We start from the raw sequence: 23,258 nt of genomic DNA, 5'->3' as shown, positions 1-23,258 counted from the left end.
TTTGTCTCCTATTAGAGAGGAAGAGTGTTCAAGAGAAAGTTTCGTTTCCAGTATTTTATTTAATTTCAAGAACGGCTTGGAGTAAGATGACAACTTAACTACTATGTGTAATTATTGTCTTATCATTTCCTAGTTTGAGTGTTAAAACATTTTACAGTTCTGTCCATTATTACCACTTTGAAGATGTAAGTAACACATCTGAAATAGTACTACTGCATCACATAAAAGGAAAAAAAACAAAACAAAAAGGCAGAACTCTTAGCTCATCTACAGCTAAAGCCAAATTTTTGTGTCTTTTTTGATTTACTTGCAATTTTATGTTGAACAAGGAACAAAGCTATTAAGCAGTTCAATACTATATACTTGAAAATCTGTTTCTTTTCAATGTAAGCAGTCAAAATTCCTCTCTCAGATAAGATTAAGCCTGCAAGTATGAGGCAGAAACTAGATTTTGGATGATAAAACTATGCCTATAACTAAAACCAAGGCAGAGAGAAAATTTTCTGCATCTATGAATGATACCAGAAAAAAAGAAAGAAAATATTTTAATGATATTGATGCTATTCACAGGTCACAGCTGTATGGTTCCTTCTGGAAAAAACCCAAACCAATACAAACAGAAGCCAGATTCGCAAGTGAGGGTTTTGTTGACTAAGAGGTTGTTGTGACTTCTGACAGATTTGGACATTAATCCAGAATAACAGAAGGCCTAAACTCAATTTTTATAATATAGAATACCCTTGCCTAATCAGTGGCTTAACATGCACTTAAACATTAACTGAAAAATCCATATCCTACTTCTTCCAGACAAATTGACCATAAGGCAGTAAATTCTTATTTATACTAGAACAACATTAAGATGAAAGTCTTGGAGCATTCCCACCAATGTCACCTTGAGAATGGTAATGCGATGTTCTACATGTTGTGACATATGGACACATAACCCAGCAGCCTGAGAAAAATGCTAAGTAATAAACTTTATGACCTGCACTGTGCTCTAACTACTCGGTTATTTTGGTGGATGTATTATCAGTACCTCTACTTGTCTCCCATTATATCTGTGTACATATGCCGCCATTTCCTTTACTTTTCTTATGGATGTCTGGAAATGAAACTCTGAATTCCAAAGGAATAAAATCTAATTGACACTATGTTTTTAATTTTTTACTGTAAGGCTTTTTAAAATTTGATTTAGCCCAGGCAGATTTATATTCCATTTTTTTTTAGTCACAAATAAATGAGTAATTATTCCAATGTTTTCAATCCTATTCCTATTTTGAAAAATGGCTTAATGAAATATTCAGCTTACATGTAAAAGTTTTAAATTAAATATATAAACCACTTCAGGTAGGAGTTGAGATTAGCTGACTTCCAAGCCTCACCTAAAACTAACATTTTTCCAAGCCAAGTGACTTCACAATAGAAGATACTCATCACAGAAAATTAATTAAATCATAGAACAAAAATGCTGGCTGTTGGTTGCATTTGTTAATAAAAAATATGCAAATATTTACATTAATTCTGAGTTATTATACATTAAATCACACACAGTAACAAATAAATCCATGTTTGTCCAAGTAAATGTTTGTAATTTATTCTATTATTTAAGTACAGATTTTTTTAGCTTGGTTATTGTTATTATACCTGTATGGTACGTGCAAATGTTCTCCATACATCGACTCAAATTTTCTTTCTCGGGTCAAACTAACAACAGTTCTAATATTTTCTATGGCTTCTGTAGCAATCTGCAATAGGAACACAAATGTTTTAATCAAAAGTTAAGTTTATGTTGCAATTCTTCATCTTAAACTAATAAAAAGGTTCTGCTAGAATATAATGCTGTTTTTTTTTTGTGGTAATTGTTTTTAAAATAATTGAGCTTTGATACCAAAAGTATTTCACACTTTAATTTTTATGACAGGGAGATTTTCTGATGATGTTCAGGATTTTCTTGGAAGAACTCTTTAATATCCTCCAAATAAATAGTAAAAAACTGTCAGACAGCAGTTACATTTATGAAGAAGATAGTCAATAAGAAAAATGGCAATTTAGCATTTAACTTCCAGCCCACTGAGTTCGGGCTCTAATAAGAAAGTCAAAGTGACTTCTGTGTTTAGAGCCTAATTTAGATCTCTGCAGTAAATATTTGATCTGATCAATAATACCTTCTTCAAACTTGCAGATTCTTTATACTTCAGTCATTTGCATACAAAGAATAAATGGGGAGAGGCTTTTTTTTTTTCCACAAAACTGACAATTTTTTTTAACATCCTAAAGCCTATAAAAATTCAACCTGATTTTATATTTCAATTTTAGAAAGCATAGAATAAATACACACCTATTGTACACAAGACTGTTACTGCATTTGGTGTGTTACATAGCTCATATTTTACATGAAGGTCTTTAAGAACTAGTGTTTCGGAACACTGTGCTTCTCTGAAGCTAGTTCCTTGAATACCCACTGTTTTGAGTTCATGCTTAGAATTCAGCAAAAGGCCTTTTTCTACACAAAGCTTCCTGAACTGAGCACTTACACAAAAAGCAGGAGAGAAGCTTCAGGGAGAAGCACAGCTACTTTTAATAAGTTCTTGTACTACAATAGGCCTGTTAGTCTCACTCCAGTGCCTGGTAAAATCATGGAGAAGGTTATTCTGGGAGTTACTGAAAACCCTTGAGAGACAATGCAGTTGTTGGTCACAGCCAGCATAGGTTCCTGAGGAGAAAGTCCTGTTTAACTTGACTTCCCTTTATGACTAGGTCACCTATGTAGTTTACCAAGGGAAGCCAGTGTATTTGTGGGGCTTTTTTTCTTTTTTTGACACTGTCTCTTACACTATCCTTCTGGACAAGATTTCCACCATACAGCTAGGCAAGTGCATAACACGCTGGGTGAACAATTGGCTTGGGCTCAAAGAGTTACAGTAAATTGGAGTTACATCAGGATGGCGGCCAGTCAATAATGGGTTCACCAGGGATCAGTTTTAGGGCCAGTGCTCTTCAATGTTTTTATAAATTATCTGGGTGCAGGAGTAGAATGTATCCTAAGTCTGGTGATGATACTAAGTTAGGAGGAGTTGTGGACTCCTTCAAGGTTTAGAGGGGCCTTACAGGGAGACTAAAGAGCTGGGCAGTTACCAACCATATGAAATTTAACAAGAGCAAGTGCCACATTCTGCACCTGAGACAGGATAATCCTGGTTACACATACAAATTAGGGGAAAGATAGAGCAGCCCCACAGAAAGATTTGGACGTTTGGGTTGATGGCAAATTGAACATGAGTTAAGTGTGCCCTGGCAGTCAAAAGAGCCAACTGTGTCCTGGGGTGCATCAAGCACAGCACAGCTACCTGGTCGAGGAAGGTGATTATCCCAGTCTACACTGCAACGGTGAGGCCCCGTGTTGAGTACTGTGTGCAGTTTTGGACATTTAAATAGGAGAAGGTCATTAAGCTATTAGAGTGTGTCCAGAGGAGAGTGACCAAGGTGGTGAAAAGTCTTGAGGGCAGGACTTATGGGGAGCAGCTGAGGTCACTTGTTTTGTTTAGCTTGGAGAAAAGAAGGCTGAGGGGTGACCTCATCACAGTACACAACTTCCTTAGGGGGGGCAGCGGAGGGGGAGGTCTTCCAGAGAGCTCCAGAGAGGATCTCCTCTCTCTGGTGACCAGTGGCAGGACATGAGGAAATGGAACGAAGCTGTGTCAGGGGCTGTTCATACTGGACATTAGGAAAATGTTCCTCACTGAGAGGGTGGTTGGTCACTGGAGCAGGCTCCCCAGGGAAGTGGTCATGATGCCAAACCTGTCAGAGTTCAACAAGCGTCTCTATGACACTCTTAGGCATATGGTTTAGCTTTAGGTAGTCCTGTGAGAAGCAAGGAGTTGGATCTTCCAACGTGAGATATTCTATGATTCTGATTCTATGAACAGAATGAAATTCTGTTGTGAAAATTGACCCTGTAAATTCATCTACAGGACATCAAAGTTATGGCAATTCACCATACAGTTCAAATGCCTATATTCTAAAACAGGGAAAAGAAAAAATATTCTCCACACTACACTACTAAGTTTTCTAAGGTATCTAAACCACAGACCTGAAAATATTTTTCTTCATGAACTGTCACCAAAGATTTTTCAACTGTGGTACTGTTATCTTTGTTCTAAAATATAGGGATATAATTATCTTACAGCCTCAATAATGCTTGTGCCACTGTTTGAAAATTTGCACATAATTGACTAATTCACTGATTTGAATGCAATAACACAATGTTAATGATTACAAAGAAATTAAATATTTTTTTTTCTTCTTAGTTATATTGTCTCACCAATACCCAAAGGAGTAGTCATTTTGGTTCGTTAGTAGCATAGCTTCAGCAACCTTTTGCAGAAAGCAAATTTTCCAAATAGAACACCATATTCACTGAAGAAAACTGCTTTTTAAAAAAATGGTCATTGAATAAAATGTCTGTAGGCTAGTGTAGTCTAGGTAAAATCACATATTTTTGTAACACTTGTGTTAATTCTTCACAATCCGCGACATTATGAAAGGCTGTAGTCCCTATTCCAAGAATTGTCAACCTTTTTTCTGTTGTATCTTACAACAAAACAATATGAAATAAATGCTCAGTCATTATAAAGAAGAAGCAGAAGAAATGTAGTCAGCTGAAAGGAAAGGAAATGCATCCTTTGGCTTGTATGAAAAAGCCCATGGAAAGATCATTATGTACAATTCCCTGTAGACTTGGAGGGACAAGGACGTTTTTCAGCATCTTTATCTACAGACATAATAGAAGGAAACAAAACCTATTTAGTAGATAGGAGTTATGGGGCAGAAGGTGAGGGAGGTGTCAAATCCAGATTAAGACATATGATTTAGGTGTCTTAAGATACCAGTGTACTCAATGGATACCCATTCAACAGAAGCAGAAAGCAATCCAGTTGCCTGTGCATTATGTGCCTACCAGTCTGTTTCTGCAGGACTGTTGACTGAAGAAGGAAGGACTCTAATTCAACTGCCCACATATCAGTAGCTTGCGCCACTGGAGATCCTCTAGGATACTCAAGACATTTGGGTAAGGCATGGCAGATATGACATAAAACATAGAGTAAATCCATATCCCTTTGAAATGGCAGCTAGAGACCACCCAGAAACCATTGCATCTCCAATAACTGTAAGAGGACATTAGACTGCTAGCAAATATGCAGACACAAACATTTAAACACTAAATCTGGAGGTTAATATCATTCCTTATGTGCATGGCTTTAGATAAACTACTTTCTTCTCAGCAACTTTAAAAAAACAGTATGACATATGAGGGGATTTTAGAAAAATTTTACCTTGAAGAGAGCAATATCCAGGAAGTGATGAAATAGTTGTTCTGTCCCAGAAAGGTTTTTGAAATGAATTGACATTAAATGTGTTTATCTAATTTCTTAAACAAGAGTCTAGCCTTCTCAATTTTCAGTTCTTCCACTCAGGAAATAAAGGAATGGAAAACACACCAAGAAACCAGTAGATATATATGTATTATCCCTGCAAACATTAATAAAATGAAAGAGAAGGGAAAAAAAGAGCAGTATAATATATGTAAGACAGATTACATGCCAAAAAGGGATGACAGAAAAGAAATAAGAGAATGTCAAAATGAAATTGTAAAATTAGGAAAATAGAGATGATCAGAACAGGAAGGAGAAAATAATGTGCCAGAGGAGTGCTTAGCACATTCTGGGGTTTACCCAGAATAAATAACATTCAATTATTATTGAAGAAGTGTTATGCTCTGTAGGTCTACAAGTGTAACTACATAGAGTTTAGCTGTCTCTGGAAGTTATATATTATGATATGTTCTTGTATTTCAAAGTAATACATCCATCAACAATGCTTTGGTAAATATGACTGTAGACATTACAGAAACAAACTTCTCTAGACCCACCTTTCCTGCAGCTTCCAGCTCTTCTTTATCTTTTTTAGTATGCCCAGCCAACATCTTTATTTCAATCATTCCTGCCAATGCAATGATTGGCACAACAGCTAAAAGTAGTAGGGTCAGCTGCCAGCCATAAACTAGTGATATAATAATTCCAGTCCCCAGGTTAGCTACATTTTGGGTAATTAATGCCAATCGGGCACCAGTTGCCTGGAGGAAAAAAAAAGACATTTCTTTCTAAAGTAACTGCATCTTAAATAAGGAAAGCATTTTCACCTATAATATTCTTGATTCTCAAGACATAATTTAGAACGTCTTAGCTCAGTTTTGCTATTTTTCAAAATGGGAGTTTCTTAAGTGATCGTGTAAAAAATCATCTAGATCACACTTAATTCTGCTCTCTCTATATTCTGATTACTTAAATTTGCACTGTAATTTCTAAATTCTGCTACTGAAGCTGAACAGGCTTTGCCCATATCACGTATTTACATTTACAGCTAAATATTAAGATCTGTCACATTTTGTAGATCATGCAGCTGACTTTAGAAGTCATCACCCAATGAATAATAAATTTAAATATTTAACTTCTACTGTGGAAATAAGGCCAAAGATATTACAGAACTCCTCAGTTCAGTGAAAAAGCACATAACTTCATGGAGCGGCAAAAATTTACTTACACGTACACAAATAATTCCATTAAGTACTCTTTAGATTAATACTAGAGACCCCTGAAGGTCCACAAATTTCTTCTAAAGAATCTCCAAAAAGTAACAAGAGGAAGTCAATTGCTACTATGCCCATTTTTCTTTTTAATATAAGGAATCCGTACAATCAAAAAAATAGTAGGAGGTTATAAACTGAACAAATTTAGATGTGCAACTTCAGGTAAATAAGATCTCTCTAAAGAGACTTTTATCTAAAGAGATTCCCATTGAATTTGTTTGATAATGAAGATCACAATACGGCACAATAGTAAACTTAAAAAAAAAAGTTTACTTGGAGAATATTTTGTCAAACTCAAGACTGTTATCCAACCTTGGAAGAATCTTGGAGCAGGTTCTCCTGGATGGCATGCTAAGGCACATGAAAAACAACAAGGTGGCTGGTGACAGCCAGCATGGCTTCATTAAGGGGAAATCCTGCCTGATCAATTTAGTGGCCTTCTATGATGAGGCTACGGAACTGATGGACAGGGGTAGAGCAGTTGATGGCATCTACCTGTACTTGTGCAAAGCGTTCGACACTGTCCCACACGACATCCTTGTCTCTAAATTGGAGAGACATCAATTTGGTGGATGCACCACTCGGTGGATAAAGAACTGGCTGGATGGCTGCACGCAAAGAGTTGTGGTCAATGGCTCAATGTCCGGCTGGAAACCAGTAACAAGTGGTGTCCCTCGGGGATCAGTGTTGGGACCAATCTTGTTCAACATCTTTGTCGCTGACATGGACAGTGGGATTGAGTGCGCCCTCAGCAAGTTTGCCGATGACACCAAGCTGCGTGGTTTGGTTGATAAGCTGGAGGGAAGGAATGGCATCCAGAGGACCTTGACACGCTTGTGAGGTTGGCTGATGCCAACCTCATGAAGTTTAACCATGCCAAGTGCAAGGTCCTACACCTGGGTCGGAGCAATGCCAGGCATGGCTACAGGTTGGGCAGAGAAGAGATACAGAGCAGCCCTGCAGAGAAGGACTTGGGGGTGTTGGTCGATGAGAAAATGAACATGAGCCGGCTTCAGTGCGTGCTTGCAGCGCAGAAACCAACTGTATCCTGGGCTGCATCCAAAGGAGCGTGACCAGCAGGTCAAAGGAGGTGACCCTGCCCCTCTACTCTGCTCTTGTGAGACCTCACTTGGAGTATTGTGTGCAGTTCTGGTGTCCTCAACATAAAAAGGACATGGAACTGTTGGAACAAGTCCAGAGAAGGGCCACGAGGATGATCAGGGGACTGGAGCACCTCCCATATGAAGACAGGCTGAGCAAGTTGGGGCTATTCAGCCTGGAGAAGAGAAGGCTGCATGGAGACCTCATAGCAGCCTTTCAGTATCTGAAGGGGGCCTATAGGGATGCTGGGGAGGGACTCTTCATTAGGGACTGTAGGGATAGGAAAAGGGGTAACAGGTTCAAACTTAAACAGGGGAAGTTTAGATTGGATATAAGGAGGAAGTTCTTTACTGTGATGGTGGTGAGGCACTGGAATAGGTTGCCCAGGGAAGTTGTGAATGCTCCATCCCTGGCAGTGTTCAAGGCCAGGTTGAACAGAGCCTTGGGTGACATGGTTTAGCGTGAGGTGCCCCTGCCCATGGCAGGGGGTTGGAACTAGATGATCTTAAGGACCTTTCCAACCCTAACTATCCTATGATTCTAACCAGTCAAACCCAAGCTGCAACTTTATTGCATACTAGTCCAAATATGAAAATTCGAAACAAAATTTTACTTACTCCTTTCACTTGTGAGGCATCATTAGCAAGTCTTGTAGTTAATGCGCCAGTATTATTTTTAGTATTATCAAACCAGCTCATGTCCTACAATCAGAAACATTTTTCTTAGGACCAGTTTTTGGACATTTCACATAGACCACAAAGTAAAACCGAGGTCTAGCTAATATAACTGAGCTTATTGGCAGAAAAATATGTATCTGGCAGTGCATCTGTTCTGCATATTTAATTACTCTAATCCCTTCATTGCACAGTGAATGTTTTTAGAGAAAAGTATACACATGTGGATGGCCTGATGTGTACACTGTCACTGCTGAGAAGGAAGAAGAGTAGCCTGGGGGATTCCCAGATCCAAAATTTACCCTCCCCCACTACTGCGGAAAGTGCATCTGCTTGGAGAAGATGACTCTTCAGTCATACTCCTTCATAACTGCAAAGCTGTTTGAGGGTGAATTAAGTGTATGGCATTCTCAGGGCAAAACCTCACAGCTCATTGCTTGTTTTGAAGGGCTTATTTGGAAGCTATGAGACAAACCAATCCATCCAACTGGTCTATCTCATCAGTCAACTGCTGGGGTCAGGTACATAGTTTAGACACCATGTGATCAAATATCTGATTGAAACTTTCATGGGTAATATGTATTGAATGAAAACCTGGTGATGCAATGCAGGCATTTGTGACCTCAAGCCTCAGTTGTAAGATCGTTCTTTCATTAGTTTTTCAGCCAGGCTGGTCTATAAATGAGTTTTTCAGACTACAACAGCTCTTTGTCTGCATTGCAAATGGTCATGTTCAAATGAATCAAATTCTGTGTCTACGTTTAGCTTTACATGCAAGACACAACCCCTCAGAAATACTATATTGTACATTTGAAAATCTAAAATATTGATCCTGAAATCATGCAAGATTAAGGCCAATTTAGATAATTAAATTAATTACTTAATACCACTATGAAATATTTCTAATTCTCTGAAAGTGGCTTTGTATTAATACACAACTGTAGATTTAGGAACTCTTTGAAGGAGACATTCAAGAACTAAATAAAACCATAATTGTACATATTGCAATTTAAATCAGACATTTGAACTAAGAGTTACAATGTAAGCTGCACTGCTATTTCATTTCTTTAGAGAAGAAAGGGCACCAAGAAAGCAAAGCAGGTAAATGAACAACACATAATGGGATACTGCTGGTGCATAATAACCTATCAGGCCATTGTAATTTGGCTGTAAATCTAAGTCCTTGCAAGGAGTACATAAAATGCTCTTGTACTTGCATTGATTTAAGACTCTCCTTCTAAGGGTACTTTGCTTAACCAGATGTAACAAACCAAATTGGTTTCTAGACTGATTTAAAGAATATTATCTGTAGGAAAGTAATAGCATGATAGAATTAAGTTATTTTATGATATCTATACAATTAATCAGTTTCAACACCCTAGAAATAAAAATATTTATTTTCTTTACCTGCCTAAGCATTGCTTTAAATGCCATGAATCGAAGCCTCATTGTAAGAATTTCTCCAGCTTTGCCAAATGTGAAACCCTATTTGAGAAAAGATACAATGCTTAGCATACTATTATATTGTTTGTGCTTATTCAATAAATATTTTAGATACATTGTCTCTACATCATCAGAGTACAAAATACTGCAGTCCTGACTGCACTAAGCAAATATAAAAACAGGCTTAATATTCATCAATTCTAATAGGTTCACAGTACAACATTCAAACAATATTTATCAAAAAAAAAAATGCAGAATATAGCATTACTTCCCAGCACTGCTTCACCACCATACTTCAAGGAATCAAGTAATCACCCCTTTGACTTCATTTTTGTATGAGTTGATCGAAGTCAGATTTAAACAAGTGGCTTTTTGGGCTGCTCATTTTAGATTAAAGACACCGTAAGGCAACCTGGGTTCATGGAAGTCAAATGCAAATTTCCCATTGACTCCAACAGTAAGATTTCTTCCCCATGATCCTAACACAACCTGACATAGCAATCAGCAGTAATACATCAGTGATGTTTTACAATGACTTGTAGCCACATATATGAATCAATTAAAAGATCAAAAAGGAAACATGCAGGTTAAAATTTTGGGAAGATAGATACACTCTTCCTACATTTTTCTATGACATCGTGGTTTACAATTAGCTTTGTTTAGCTCACTATCACCTTTAGGTGATTACAAATACTGATTGTTTGGTATCTACTTTTGTGAAATTGAATACTGTTAAAATACAAACAACGGATGGAACTGTACTATGCTATACTAGGAAAAATTATCATGGCATATTCCAATTAGCAAATACTTCTCAGTTAATTTTGATCATCATCTTTTCTGTGTCAGTAAATTTGCACAGGTATGTGACTTAGAAAAAATCACAAAAGAACATCAGAGAATGGGCACTATATAAAGAAATTATGTTTCAATTTTTCTTCCATTCTCACTAAATGAGAAGGATCAAGGAGGGACCTTGACATGCTTGTGAGGTGGGCTGATGCCAACCTTATGAAATCTAACCATGACAAGTGCAAGGTCCTACACCTGGGTCACAGCAATCCCAGGCACAGCTACAGGTTGGGCAGAGAAAAGATTCAGAGCAACCCTGAGGAAAAGGACTTAGGGGTGTTGGTCAATAAGAAAATTAACATGAGCTGGCTTCAGTGTGCACTCTCAGTGCAGAAAACCAAGTGTATCCTGGGCTGCATCATGGCCAGCAGGTCGAAGGAGGTGATCCTGCCCCTCTACTTCACTCTTGTGAGACCTCACTTGGAGTATTGTGTGCACTTCTGGTGTCCTCAACATAAGAAGGACATGGAACTGTTGGAACAAGTCCGGAGGAGACCCACAAGGATGATCAGGGGACTGGAGCACCTCCCATATGAAGATAGGCTGAGAAAGCTGGGGCTGTTCAGCCTGGAGAAGAGAAGGCTGCATGGAGACCTCATAGCAGCCTTCCAGTATCTGAAGGGGGCCTATAAGGATGCTGGGGAAGGACTCTTCATTAGGGACTGTAGTGATATGACAAAGGGTAATGGGTTCAAACTTAAACAGGGAAGTTTAGATTGGATACAAGGAAGAACTTCTTTACTGTGAGGGTGGTGAGGCACTGCAATGGGTTGCCAAGGAAGGTTGTGAATGCTCCATCCCTGGCGGTGTTCAAGGCCAGGTTGGACAAAACCTTGGGTGACATGGTTTAGTGCGAGGTGTCCCTGCCCATGGCAGGGGGGTTGGAACTAGATGATTTTAAGATCCTTTCCAACCCTAACTATTCTACGATTCCATAATTTGGGATGTCTCATCTCAATAAACTCTTACCACTCAAATTTGAAATATTATATGAACATTTATAAATTAATCAAACCTATCATAGCCATCCACAAGCCAGTCTTCTATACTCAAGGCCTTCTTGAATGCATGTGCAAAAAGAAAATTCCATAAGTAAACACTGAGTTTTTTGCAAGAGATTATTTATGCTGCTGTCCCAAGTGCGCTTCATTATTTTGCTGTGTATGCTCATTCAATGGATAAAACTATACAAACATTCAGAAATTATAAACCATACTATAGATGAAAATATTACAATGCCAAAGTTTGCACTTGTATGATTACTACTTTACCATGGCACTCTTGGAACAGTTAGATATATATAAGAATTAGGGAATTTTATTTAAGAAATTGAGATGGCTATAGAAATCAGTGAGAGCATGGTATAGGTATTACTGTTCAACCGTTAGTATTTAAGCAGGAAGAGCTGAATATCAGCATGAAGGGGTTTACTTGATGAACTGATCTAGGGAATGTTCGGGCGCACTCCCATAAGGTAAGACTTGAATGGGGAAGGGGTGAGGGGAGTAAAATTTGAGAGCTTAATGCAGGAGACTGGAACATTTGAAATTATAACAGATTCAAATAGGCCCGAGAGTGAGAAAGGAGTGGTATAGTGTAAAGGCTTGAGAGGTTGGCTGTTAGGTGGCAACGTAAAAAGAGTGAAAGAATCCAAAGTTTCATGCCAAGATGTGTTTGACTTGTGAAAAAGAGGGAAAGTTCTGAAGTTAAGAGGTCAGAATAGGTTGGAAGGTCTCTAACACATGAAAAGCTCCAGGTCAAAAAAGATATAGCTCAGCACAAGGCACATCTAGAATCATAAATGCGGGTTCTGTTTTGAACTGGAGAAATTGTATTAAGAAGTCACAAATTTTTAGTATATTTTAGATCTGGTTTCTAAAACATGACAAACGATCATAATAAAGGTAAAATAATAAAACATACCTGAACAAAGAAAGTAAAAAAGGAAACGATCCCAAGTACTAAAAACAGCACTGAATATAAGTTGCTCTTTTCTCTTAAAACTTTCTTGTCTGTTTCTGAAAAGATCTATAAAATAATAGTTAAAACAACTTTTTTTAATCAACTAATAATCTAAAATACTTCCATTTTTCTCAGTAACTATGGTAGTCATTCGCATTAATATAAAATTTGAGCATGAGTTACATATGATTAGAGGTATAACAAGTGAATTTCAGACTGTAGCAAGATTTTTACAATTTTGTAAATGTCATATAATTCTTCATATTTTTGTAAGATTGCTTCATCCACTCCTCAGCTTCATTATGCAGTGATTGTTTAAGACCTGCCTTTATTTGAAATAAATGTTGTGGGCTTTATAGATTTTGCATGTTTTATTCAAACTTACCCCTATAATTTCTGAAAATATGATTGCAAATGCAGGTTGTAAAACTCCATTGATAATTGCACATAAAGTTCCAGCTACAAAGTATGGCCATTCAGTTTTGTTCAACTTCATAATTTTCAGAAATGAAGCTGGAACTAATTCTTCATCCTAAAAAATGGGAATTTTGTTAGGACAAACATATATCTATTTGGAGAAATACAGAGAAAAAAGATTAGTATAAATTTCCTATTCCTAGAATCTACTCAGAGGAAGTTAAAATGTATTTTTAATAACAAGAATAATTAACTTATTGTATATTTATTATTTTAATACAAGGAAGGAAGAGCTGTTAGAATATGTCTATAACTCTTGTCATCATGTTTTAGTTTATCTATATAATTTTCATTGATTGATACTACTGGTATTGGTCAGTGGTTACTGAACTATTCATTCTGGGCATATTGCTCTGTGTAATCCATAACTAGAGTACTTCAAGTAATTGTTCATTAAGCAATTTATAGCAGCAAAGTATTTGTTGCAAACATGAAGGCAATCGTATTTGTTCTACGTTTTTTTTGTAAGGTTTGTTGTAAGAGTTGTATGTGCACCAGATGTCCTGTCTCTGATCCAAAAATGAATGTTTAGACTATGTTAGTATGGTATGCAAATACCTAGTATAGTGAAAGGTTTCCCTGCCCATGGCAGAGGGATTGGAACTAGATGATCTTAAGGTCCTTTCTAACCCTAACCATTCTATGATTCTACAATGCTATGATTCTATGTAAGTATATTTCTTTTACAGCAAATTAATTTTCAAGAATAAGCTCATCCTTGTTACATATTTTTAAGTCCCCATTTTATTTTTATAATCATTCATGGTGATAATAACAAAACAAGATATGAACAGTATCAGTCAAAGGCTATTTGAATTAGAAAATTCTCATTATTTTTTACCCCTATCAAATGTGTCCTTCATCTTGTACATTTCTAGAGCAGGACATTGAATTTAATTTTAATATACTTTGTTGAAAGGAATCGAAGTTTATTAACAGCTCTGCAAAGATACTTACAGGTGAACTCTTTTTCTCATCAGTATCCCCATTTTCTGCTCCGGGCTTTTTTGTATTTCTCCGAGTCGAATGTCTTCTCAATCCTCTTGTTAAGGATTCTTCAAATTCTGGTTCAGATTCACTTTTTTTGACACTAAGTGCATTCTCATATTTTTCTGATGATGGAACTTCAGCTTCTATTGACTAAAAGAGGGAAGAACATGATGCTAAGATTAATTATGCATATACTACTTTGAACTTTCAAAATTACGAGGTAATCAAGGTAAAAATAACTGTCATTTTTTCAGTGGAAAGATATATGGGGAAAACTGTATCTAATGCTATAAAACAGATACAAAAATCTGTATTATATTTGAGTATATCTCTATCTTCAGAGTTTAATTCATATATAAGAATATCCCATCTCTCAAGAAAAGGCTTGTAGTATGTGTAAGGCAGAGGAATGGAAGTAACTGCTCTTTTTTATGAATTAACTCCTAACAGAGTTTTAAATAGAGTGTAAATCATTTGCACTCATCTTAGGATCTTTTTGAATTATTTCTCAGTGGGTACACTGTTTACTCATGAAGTGACAAAAAGTTACTCCTTTTAGTACAGAACACTTAATTCTTGACTTTGAATGTAATAAGGAAATTCTGGGTGGAACAAGTCAAAAAGAGGTTTTGGCTGAAAAATCAGAACAGTCTGGTAAAGAGCCCTATTTTTGGTCATAGTTTGCCAATCCCTTTGACAGAATAAATAAATATATATGCAGCACTGAGGTATTTAGCTGTAACTGAATTCAAAGTTGCCTTCAACATGTATTTCTTTTTTTTTCAGAAAACTTTTATTTCTTACTGCTTTTTGCACTACTAATAAAAATAACTTATTTTGCTTTCTCTCTTGTTTTTGTTATTTTCTCTTTTATTAAGCTCAGTTATAACCTAACTATAGCAAAGGACATTGGAAAGTATCAAAATATTTTGTTATTCACTTAATAACTAAAACATTTCTGTTATTTACATTCATTTCCAACCTGGCTACATAACTTTTAAAGCATACATATTTCTGCATTCAGCATAGTTGGAATCTTTTTCTCCTATTCCTTCATTATTTTATTTTTGTTTCACAAAGAAATTCAGTGTGAAGGATTATAACCAAACACCTTAAAATGCATGCTCTATTCCTCCAATATCAGCTACTGTATTTTACCTTTTATCATAGGCTAACAAAAAGTAATGGAATAGCAAACTACTGGAGTCAGCTGCTCTACATTAACTGCATAAAAGGAAAATATGAAATAAACCATAAGCTTAAATCCCTAGGCAATTAAAAATTTACTGTGCTGGGTTTAAATAGGTCCAGTATCAAAACTAGTTGTCCTCTCTTTCAAGTTATTGCTCTCCTTTCAAAGTAGATTTTTTTTGCTGTTAACACAATATGCTGCAGAATTTCTCATACTTCTGTTAGCATACAGTAACCATGGGCATGGAATACAAAAAACAAAATGAGGCAACAGCTAGAAAGAAAAGTACCTGCATGTTAACGAGTTTGTAGTAGATTCCTTTTCTCTCAAGCAATTTAAAATGATTCCCTTGTTCTGTGATAACTCCACCTTCGAAGACAGCTATAAGATCTGCATTTCGGACTGTTGACAGTCTATGAGCTACTACAACCGTGGTGCGCCCTTCCCTTGCCTAGAAATAACAATATTTAGTATGAGCATTTCTAAATATATTAAAAATTGTTCATTTTCATATTAGAGTTGAATAAGACCCAAGGGAAACCTTAAAATGGTTCACATAAAAAATATAACTTTCAAAAAAAATTTAAAAACCAAATTTCAGTAGGTATCTTAAAACAGAAATGTAATCTTTAGCTTGGAGATTAATATTAAAGACAGTCTTTCACTGTGGCGCATAACACTACCAATTTTCAATCACAAATATCTAAACAAAATTCCTAATATTTCAAATTTTAGAATGTTACAATGTTACAAACATTAAAATTTTTAAAATGCTAAATGTTCTTCTATTTAAGCCCATAGCTGTTCAATTAAACCTTAAAATCTGTGAAGGAGTTTATACTCAGAAGCATTAGAAAATATTTCAGACTGACATTTAAAAAATGTCAGTGTTTTAAGCTCTAAGTCACTGACAACTCAAGTGGCTTTATTGAAAATAAAATTCTCTATGATTCCATGTGAAATTTCCATTACCTATCTTTGGATATTTATATGCCTATCACAAATAATGTATCAAATGTCACAGCTTGCCATTTTAATTACTTGGCTGTATTAAAATGATCAAGCAACTTTTAGTTTAAATAATCAAAGTAATGACCCCAAATAGTGGAACTTTGTTGGAACCTGGATGGAGTTCCTCCTCAGTGACATCCCTCAAGCGTCCATACAAGGACCAATGCTGTTTAATATCTTCTTATGGACATAGATAAATGGGATTGAGTGCACACTGAGCAAGTTTGTGGATGACACCAAGATGAGTGGTGCAGTTGATTTGCTTGAGGGAAGGGATGTCACCCAGAGAGACCTCAACAAACTTGAGGAGTGGGCCCATGTGAACCTCACAAAGTTTAAGAAGGCCAAGTGCAAGGCCCTGCACCTGGGTCAGGGCAATCCTCAATATCAGTACAGGCTGGGGGATGAAGGGATTGAGAGCAGCCCTGCAGAGAAGAGTTTGGGGATACTGGTGGATGAAAAACTGGACATGAGCTGACAATGTGTGCTAGCAGCCCAGAAGGCCAGCTCTATGCTGGGCTGTATCAAAAGAAGTGTGGCAAGCAGTTTGAGGGAGGCGATTTTGCCCCTCTACTCTGCTCTTATGAGACCCAACCTGTATTGTGTTCAGCTCCAGAGTCACCTGTACAAGAAAGATAGGGACCTCTTAGAGCAGGTCCAGAGGAGGGCCACAAAAAAGATCAGAGGGCTGAAAGACCTCTTACATGAAAATAGGCTGAGAGAGTTGGGGTTGTGCAGCATGGAGAAGAGAAGGCTCCAGGGAGGCCTTACTGTGGCCTTTCGCTATATAAAGGGGACTTATAGCATATGTGGAGAAAGACTATTTACCAGGTACTGTAGTAAGAGGATAAGGGACAATGGTTTTGAACTGAAAGAAGGTAGACTTAGATTGGATATAAGGAAGAAAGTTTTTATAGTGAGGGTGGTAAGACACTGGAACAGGTTGCTTAGAGAAGTTGTGTATTCTGCATCATTGGAATTGTTTGAAATCAGGCTGGACAGGGCTTTGAGCAACATGGTCTAGTCAAAGATGCCCCTGCCCATGGCAGTAGGGTTCAATTAGTTGATCTTTTAAGGCCCCTTCCAACCCAAACCATTCTATGATTGTAGGAGTCCCTAGGTCTTCTGCAAAGGTTTGTGAGGAACCAAATTTAGAAGATAATGTGACAAAGAAAAATAACTTCTCTACTAAGTGTACTTATAGTAATAATTCTCCTCAAACTGTCTTTATCCAACATCAGTGGGAAGCAGAGTATGATTGAGCAACTTCAGAATGCCATTTGGGGGTATAGCCCCAGTATCAATATAAAGACTCCTGAGTTGTTTCAGGGATCAGCTGTGCCTTAGTGAGACAGCTCTACATTAGGAACAAAATAAGAAGTATTTAAGTGAAGCAAATGCTTCCCTGGAGCATGTCCTGCCAAGTCACTGCAACAATCACTTATGACATGATGGTAGCACTTATCTTGTCTGTCAGTCTTCAACAGAAGTTAATTAAGTAGGTGATTAACAACAATATGCATGTGACTAAGGTAAGTGCAGGGGATGGTATTTACACCAAGAAAATGTTGAATTAAAGTTAAAAACACAGAAAATTTAATTCCACCTTCTTACTCAAAAAAATGACTACTCTCTTATAATACCTGCAGGATCTCAAAAATTCTCTGTATAATGAATATTTGCCAAATCCAAGTTTATCTTTTATGTTTTAAGAGTCTGTTTCTTGCAGCTCTTTCAACAAATGTTTTGGAGAAAAAGAAAGTAAGTATTAGGCTTCTCCGTGTCTGCTTCATTTTAGAAGCCTACTGACCTTGTCCAGTGCTGCCTGCACAACTGCTTCACTCTCAGTATCCAAAGCTGATGTTGCCTCATCAAGCAGAAGAATTTTAGGATTGCGAACCAGAGCTCGGGCAATTGCTATTCTTTGCTTCTGGCCTCCACTCAGCTGTGCCCCTCTTTCTCCAACGAGGGTTTCAAACTTCTACAAGACAACCACACACATTTCCAAAACACTCAGTGGCACAGTCCTTTCAACAGAGAAAGACAGTGTAAAGAAAAGCGACATCAGTGGCAGGAGCCCCAGCAGCTTCTCCTTCCACTAAACCACTAAAGGATACACAACCACTTGGATATACCTGCCTAATCTTTTGTGTCCCTGGAACTCTAATAGTTCTTCAAATGCCCACCAAGTCATGAACTAAAGATATAAAATGACCATTATTCTCAAAAGTTATGAGGAAGCTGTTAACTCAAAAGTTATGAGCATATTCAGAGCTCCACAGATAGCTTCCGCTGTTTATGAGAATCCCTTCTAAGGAACTGCTTGGCACAAGAACATTTAGGAGAAATTACTTCAGCAGGGCAGCTGCTTTGCTTACATTGGGTAGCTTCATGATGAAGTCATAAGCATTTGCTTCCTTGGTAGCTTTTTCAATCTCTTCCATGGTGATATCCTCACGGCCATAACGAATATTTTCTGCAATAGTAGTAGCAAATAGCACGGGTTCCTGATTCACCACACCGATAATCTCCCGCAGGTATCTCACATTTAAGCACCTAATATCCTGCCCATCAATGGTAACCTAAACAAAAGGAAGCAGACAAAAATCTTTTACTGAGTATTTTGGTCAAGGATCCTCTCTCCCCAGGTTGGCACACACCTTTTAGGAGAGACTTCACTGTGTCATTGAAACAAGGGCAGTGAGGAGTAGTGAGAGCCAGACTTCCAACAGCTGTGATAGACAGTGTCATCTCCCTGGAGGTATCTTACCCTGCCTTCCTTGGGATCGTAAAATCTCTGGATGAGCTGAACAGTTGTACTTTTCCCACAGCCACTGCCACCAACCAGGGCCACTGTCTGGCCAGAACTAATCTTGAGATTCAAGCCCTTCAATATCTGCATATGTAAGAAAGGTGACCAAAAACATAACAGTATGAAAAAATGTCAGTGTAAATTTAAAGAAAGTTTAAAGACTACAGTGAAATAGCCTTCATATTTATAGCAGAATCTGATACAAAAAAAAATAATCATAAATATGGACATTTAAAGTTTCAATAACTAATGACTTCATCTTAATTTTCTTCATATTTACCTCACAATTGATCTGATTTCAATGTACTATACAACACACTTCATCATTATCCATATCATAGACCAGTTCATATGACAAAATAATAATATGATTACTAGCCATAACCAAAATATAATATAGAAATAATATGATGCAATATTTCTGTATTATGTTGCCTCACCTTTTCCTTTAATGCACCATGCAAACTGCTGGAACTGTTGTATAGTAGAAGTCATGGTTAAAAGTGACAGAATATACTCTGCATTGTTTTGGAGGGAGTCATCAATTAGAATTGCTGGTGTGTCTTCTTTACAACAGTGACATTTCATTGCACAACATACAGCATTTTTGTACTAGTCATCATAAAATGTAGCATTTCATAACCATGGAATATACAAAATTTTGCCTTCCTTGGGACTCTCACAAGGGTAAATGTAGCTCTTTGGTGCTCTTTCATTTTCAGGAATATAACCTGTATTGACCTGAGTAGTGGGGCTGGAGAAGAGGCAAGTTAGAGAGTTACCATGTCCATGCCATGTATACTAAATTTTGTCTATCTTTCTGCTTATCCTGCTCACATGAGTAGTAAGAAGATACAATAATAGGAAAGAAGGAATAAAGTGGTTTTGTTTCTACTTTAGACTACAAAAGTTGCATGAGAGTTTGTACAGCTGTCACTACTTGGTACTACTTCTGTGGTTGGAGATAACATACTGAAATGGATAAAATAGAGAAAAACAGGTTTTTTTTTTGCTAATTAGCCTTCTAGAAGGACTAAGCTGCAATTAACTATTCATACCTGAATGTCAGCAATATGCATCATGGCTAAGTACAGTTTTCCATACTAAATGTACAGCCATGCACCGAAACATTCCAATACTCTCCCCATGTACTTCCCAACACAGTGCAGCCCTGTGTCCTTGTCATCATCTCTTTCTTCCTAAATTCCTACACTTTGAGCTATGCTGCCTCTCCACCCTTAGTACCACTGTCTGCGTGCTTTACAAGTGAAATATACCTCACTGTTTCGGAACAAGAGGCCCAGTTAGAATTAAACTTGGCTAGGGACGTTAAGGATAACAGGAAGGGATTCTACAGGTACATAGCAAAAACCAGACTAGGGACAATGTAGGCCCCCTCTGGAAGCTATCGGGAGAACTAGCTACACAGGATTTGGAGAAGGCTGAGGTTCTGAATGACTTCTTTGACTCGGTCTGACCACACCACCCAAGTCTTGGAAGGCAGATGCAGGGACTGAGAATGAAGACCTTGGGCCCACTGTAGGAGAGGCACTGGTTCGAGACCATCTTAAAAATCTGAACGTGCACAAGTCCAGGGGCCTGATGAAATCCATCCATGGGTCCTGAAGGAGCTGGTGAATGAAGTTGCTAAGCCACTGTCCGTCATATTTGAAAAATCATGGCAGTCAGGTGAAGTTCCCTATGACTGGAAAAAGGGAAATATAACCCCCATTTTCAAGAAGAGGAAAAGGGATGACCCGGGGAACTACAGACCAGTCAGTCTCACCTCTGTGCCTGGCAAAATCTTGGAGCAGAATCTCCTGGATGGCATGCTAAGGCACAGGAAAATCATCAAGGTGCTTGGTGACAGCCAGCATGGCTTCACTAAGGGGAAATCCTGCCTGACCAATTTGGTGACCTTCTATGGTGGGCCTATGGAACTGATGGACAGGGGCAGAGCAGTTGATGGCATCTAACTGGACTTGTGCAAAGCATTCAACACTGTCCCACATGACATCCTTATCTCTAAATTGGAGAGACATCAATTTGATAGGTGGACCACTCAAGTGGATAAAGAACTGGCTGGATGGCTGCACGCAATGAGTTATGGTCAATGGCTCAGTGTCCGGCTGGAGACCAGTAACGAGTGGTGTCCCTCGGGGATTGGTGTTGGGACCGGTCTTGTTCAACATCTTTGTCGCTAACATGGGCATTGGGATTGGGTGCGCCCTCAGCAGGTTTGCCGATGACACCAAGCTGTGTGGTTTGGTTGATACGCTGGAGGGAAGGAATGCCATCCAGAGGGATCTCAACACGCTTGTGAGGTGGGCTGATGCCAATCTTATGAAGTTTAACCATGCCAAGTGCAAGGTCCCACACCTGGGTCAGAGCAATCCCAGGCACAGCTACAGGTTGGGCAGAGAAAAGATTCAGAGTAGCCACGTGGAGAAGGACTTGGGGGTGTTGGTTGATGAGAAACTGAACATGAGCCGGCTTCAGTGTGCACTTGCAGCCCAGAAAGCCAACCGTATCCTGGGCTGCATCAAGAGGAGCGTGACCAGCAGGTCAAAGGAGGTGATCCTGCCCCTCTCCTGTGCTCTTGTGAGACCTCACTTGGAGTATTGTGTGCACTTCTGGTGTCCTCAACATAAAAAGGACATGGAAGTGTTGGACCAAGTCCAGAGGAGGGCCACAAGGATGATCAGGGGACTGGAGCACCTCCCATATGAAGACAGGCTGAGTAAGTTGGGGTATTCAGCCTGGAGAAGAGAAGGCTGCGTGGAGACCTCATAGCAGCCTTCCAGTATCTGAAGGGGGCTTATAAGAATGCTGGGGAGGGACTCTTCACTAGGGACTGTAGTGATAGGACAAGGGGTAATGGGTTCAAACTTAAACATGGGAAGTTTAGATTGGATATAAGGAAGAAATTCTTTCCTGTTAGGGTGGTGAGGCACTAGAATGGGTTGCCCAGGAAGGTTGTTAATGCTGCATCCCTGCAGTGTTCAAGGTCAGGTTGGACGAAGCCTTGGGTGACATGGTTTAGCATGAGGTGTCCCTGCCCATGCCAGGGGGGGTTGGAACTAGATGATCTTGAGTGACAGAGCACTGGAACGGGTTGCCCAGGGTGGTTGTGGAGTCTCATACGTTGTAGATATTCAAGGCCCACCTGGACAAGTTCCTGTGTGATGTACTCTAGGTTACCCTGCTCTTGCAGGGGGGTTGGACTAGATGATCTTTTGAGGTCCCTTCCAACCCTTGGTATTCTGTGTGTGATTCTGTGTGTGATCTTAAGATCCTTTCCAACCCTAACTATTCTATGATTCTATGATTCTAAGAGGCACAGATAAATACTAGCATTTAGTATGTCTTATTTTGCTATAAGTTTTCTCTTTACTACAATTTATGAAATTATTATTATAAGTTATGAAATTATTACTAAATGTTTTGTGTAGCCTTAACTTCCTATAGTTATTATCTTTGAATCCATGGGGGAGAAATCTCTATTCATATCATACCTGTATAAACTTATAAAATAATCCACTGAGATCAATAGTTATCTTTTCATTCATATTTCTTATGAAGAAAAATAAGCACATTGACTTAATTCAATTTCTTGATAGAAGGAACCCCCAAAATATGTAACATATTTATGAGTAAGTATGGCTTAAAAAGATAGCTCTGTGTCTTTCTGCCTATCAGAAGTAAGGAAGATACCTTTATCCAGGTAAGTGATTTTCCTTCAATGTAGGGAAGAAAATAGTTACATAGTACAAAGACACTCTTCATGAAAATATTTTCATGAATCATTCAAATGTCATCTACCTCCACTGCATTAAGACTCTAGATTTATGACAGTGCTTTAAAATGCAAACTTTGTGTAGAAAAACAAATACAGATTCTGATCTCTATTCTGTATTTAACAAGTCCTTGCTGGATCTGCTTTCATTATCTGAGATATAGTCTTAACAGAGCTGCATTGCAGGTCCTTTGAAACCCACTATGTCATTACTATTATTACAGTACACACCCACTTGGGTTAGATGCATAAATTTGTATTCTGATAGCAATAAATCTTTAAGTTTTATTGCATAGCCACAT

The 23,258-nt window shown here is 38.1% G+C and overlaps 1 protein-coding gene across 4 annotated transcripts in view; it reads right to left on the bottom strand.

Moving 5' to 3' along the window:
- Window positions 1–23,258, bottom strand: part of ABCB1 (ATP binding cassette subfamily B member 1) — a 47,035-nt gene that overhangs the window by 8,312 nt on the left and 15,465 nt on the right. For 3 of the 4 annotated variants that reach the window (XM_057432501.1, XM_057432500.1, XM_057432503.1), the window contains 11 exons: window positions 19,119–19,244; window positions 18,727–18,930; window positions 18,159–18,329; window positions 15,627–15,788; window positions 14,113–14,295; window positions 13,064–13,210; window positions 12,640–12,744; window positions 9,829–9,906; window positions 8,365–8,448; window positions 5,930–6,133; window positions 1,645–1,745 (listed from right to left, as the gene is read on the bottom strand). In XM_057432501.1, the coding sequence (XP_057288484.1) occupies window positions 1,645–1,745; window positions 5,930–6,133; window positions 8,365–8,448; window positions 9,829–9,906; window positions 12,640–12,744; window positions 13,064–13,210; window positions 14,113–14,295; window positions 15,627–15,788; window positions 18,159–18,329; window positions 18,727–18,930; window positions 19,119–19,244 (1,565 nt within the window). The remainder of the gene's footprint in view (window positions 1–1,644; window positions 1,746–5,929; window positions 6,134–8,364; window positions 8,449–9,828; window positions 9,907–12,639; window positions 12,745–13,063; window positions 13,211–14,112; window positions 14,296–15,626; window positions 15,789–18,158; window positions 18,330–18,726; window positions 18,931–19,118; window positions 19,245–23,258) is intronic. The other variant, XM_057432502.1, reaches the window with a different exon arrangement.

Source organism: Pezoporus wallicus, unplaced genomic scaffold, assembly GCF_028554395.1.
Source record: "Pezoporus wallicus isolate ANWC-B61680 ecotype Strahan unplaced genomic scaffold, APGP_CSIRO_Pwel_v1 scaffold_2584, whole genome shotgun sequence".
NCBI lineage: Eukaryota > Metazoa > Chordata > Aves > Psittaciformes > Psittacidae > Pezoporus > Pezoporus wallicus.
This window is presented reverse-complemented; position numbering and strand designations above follow the sequence as displayed.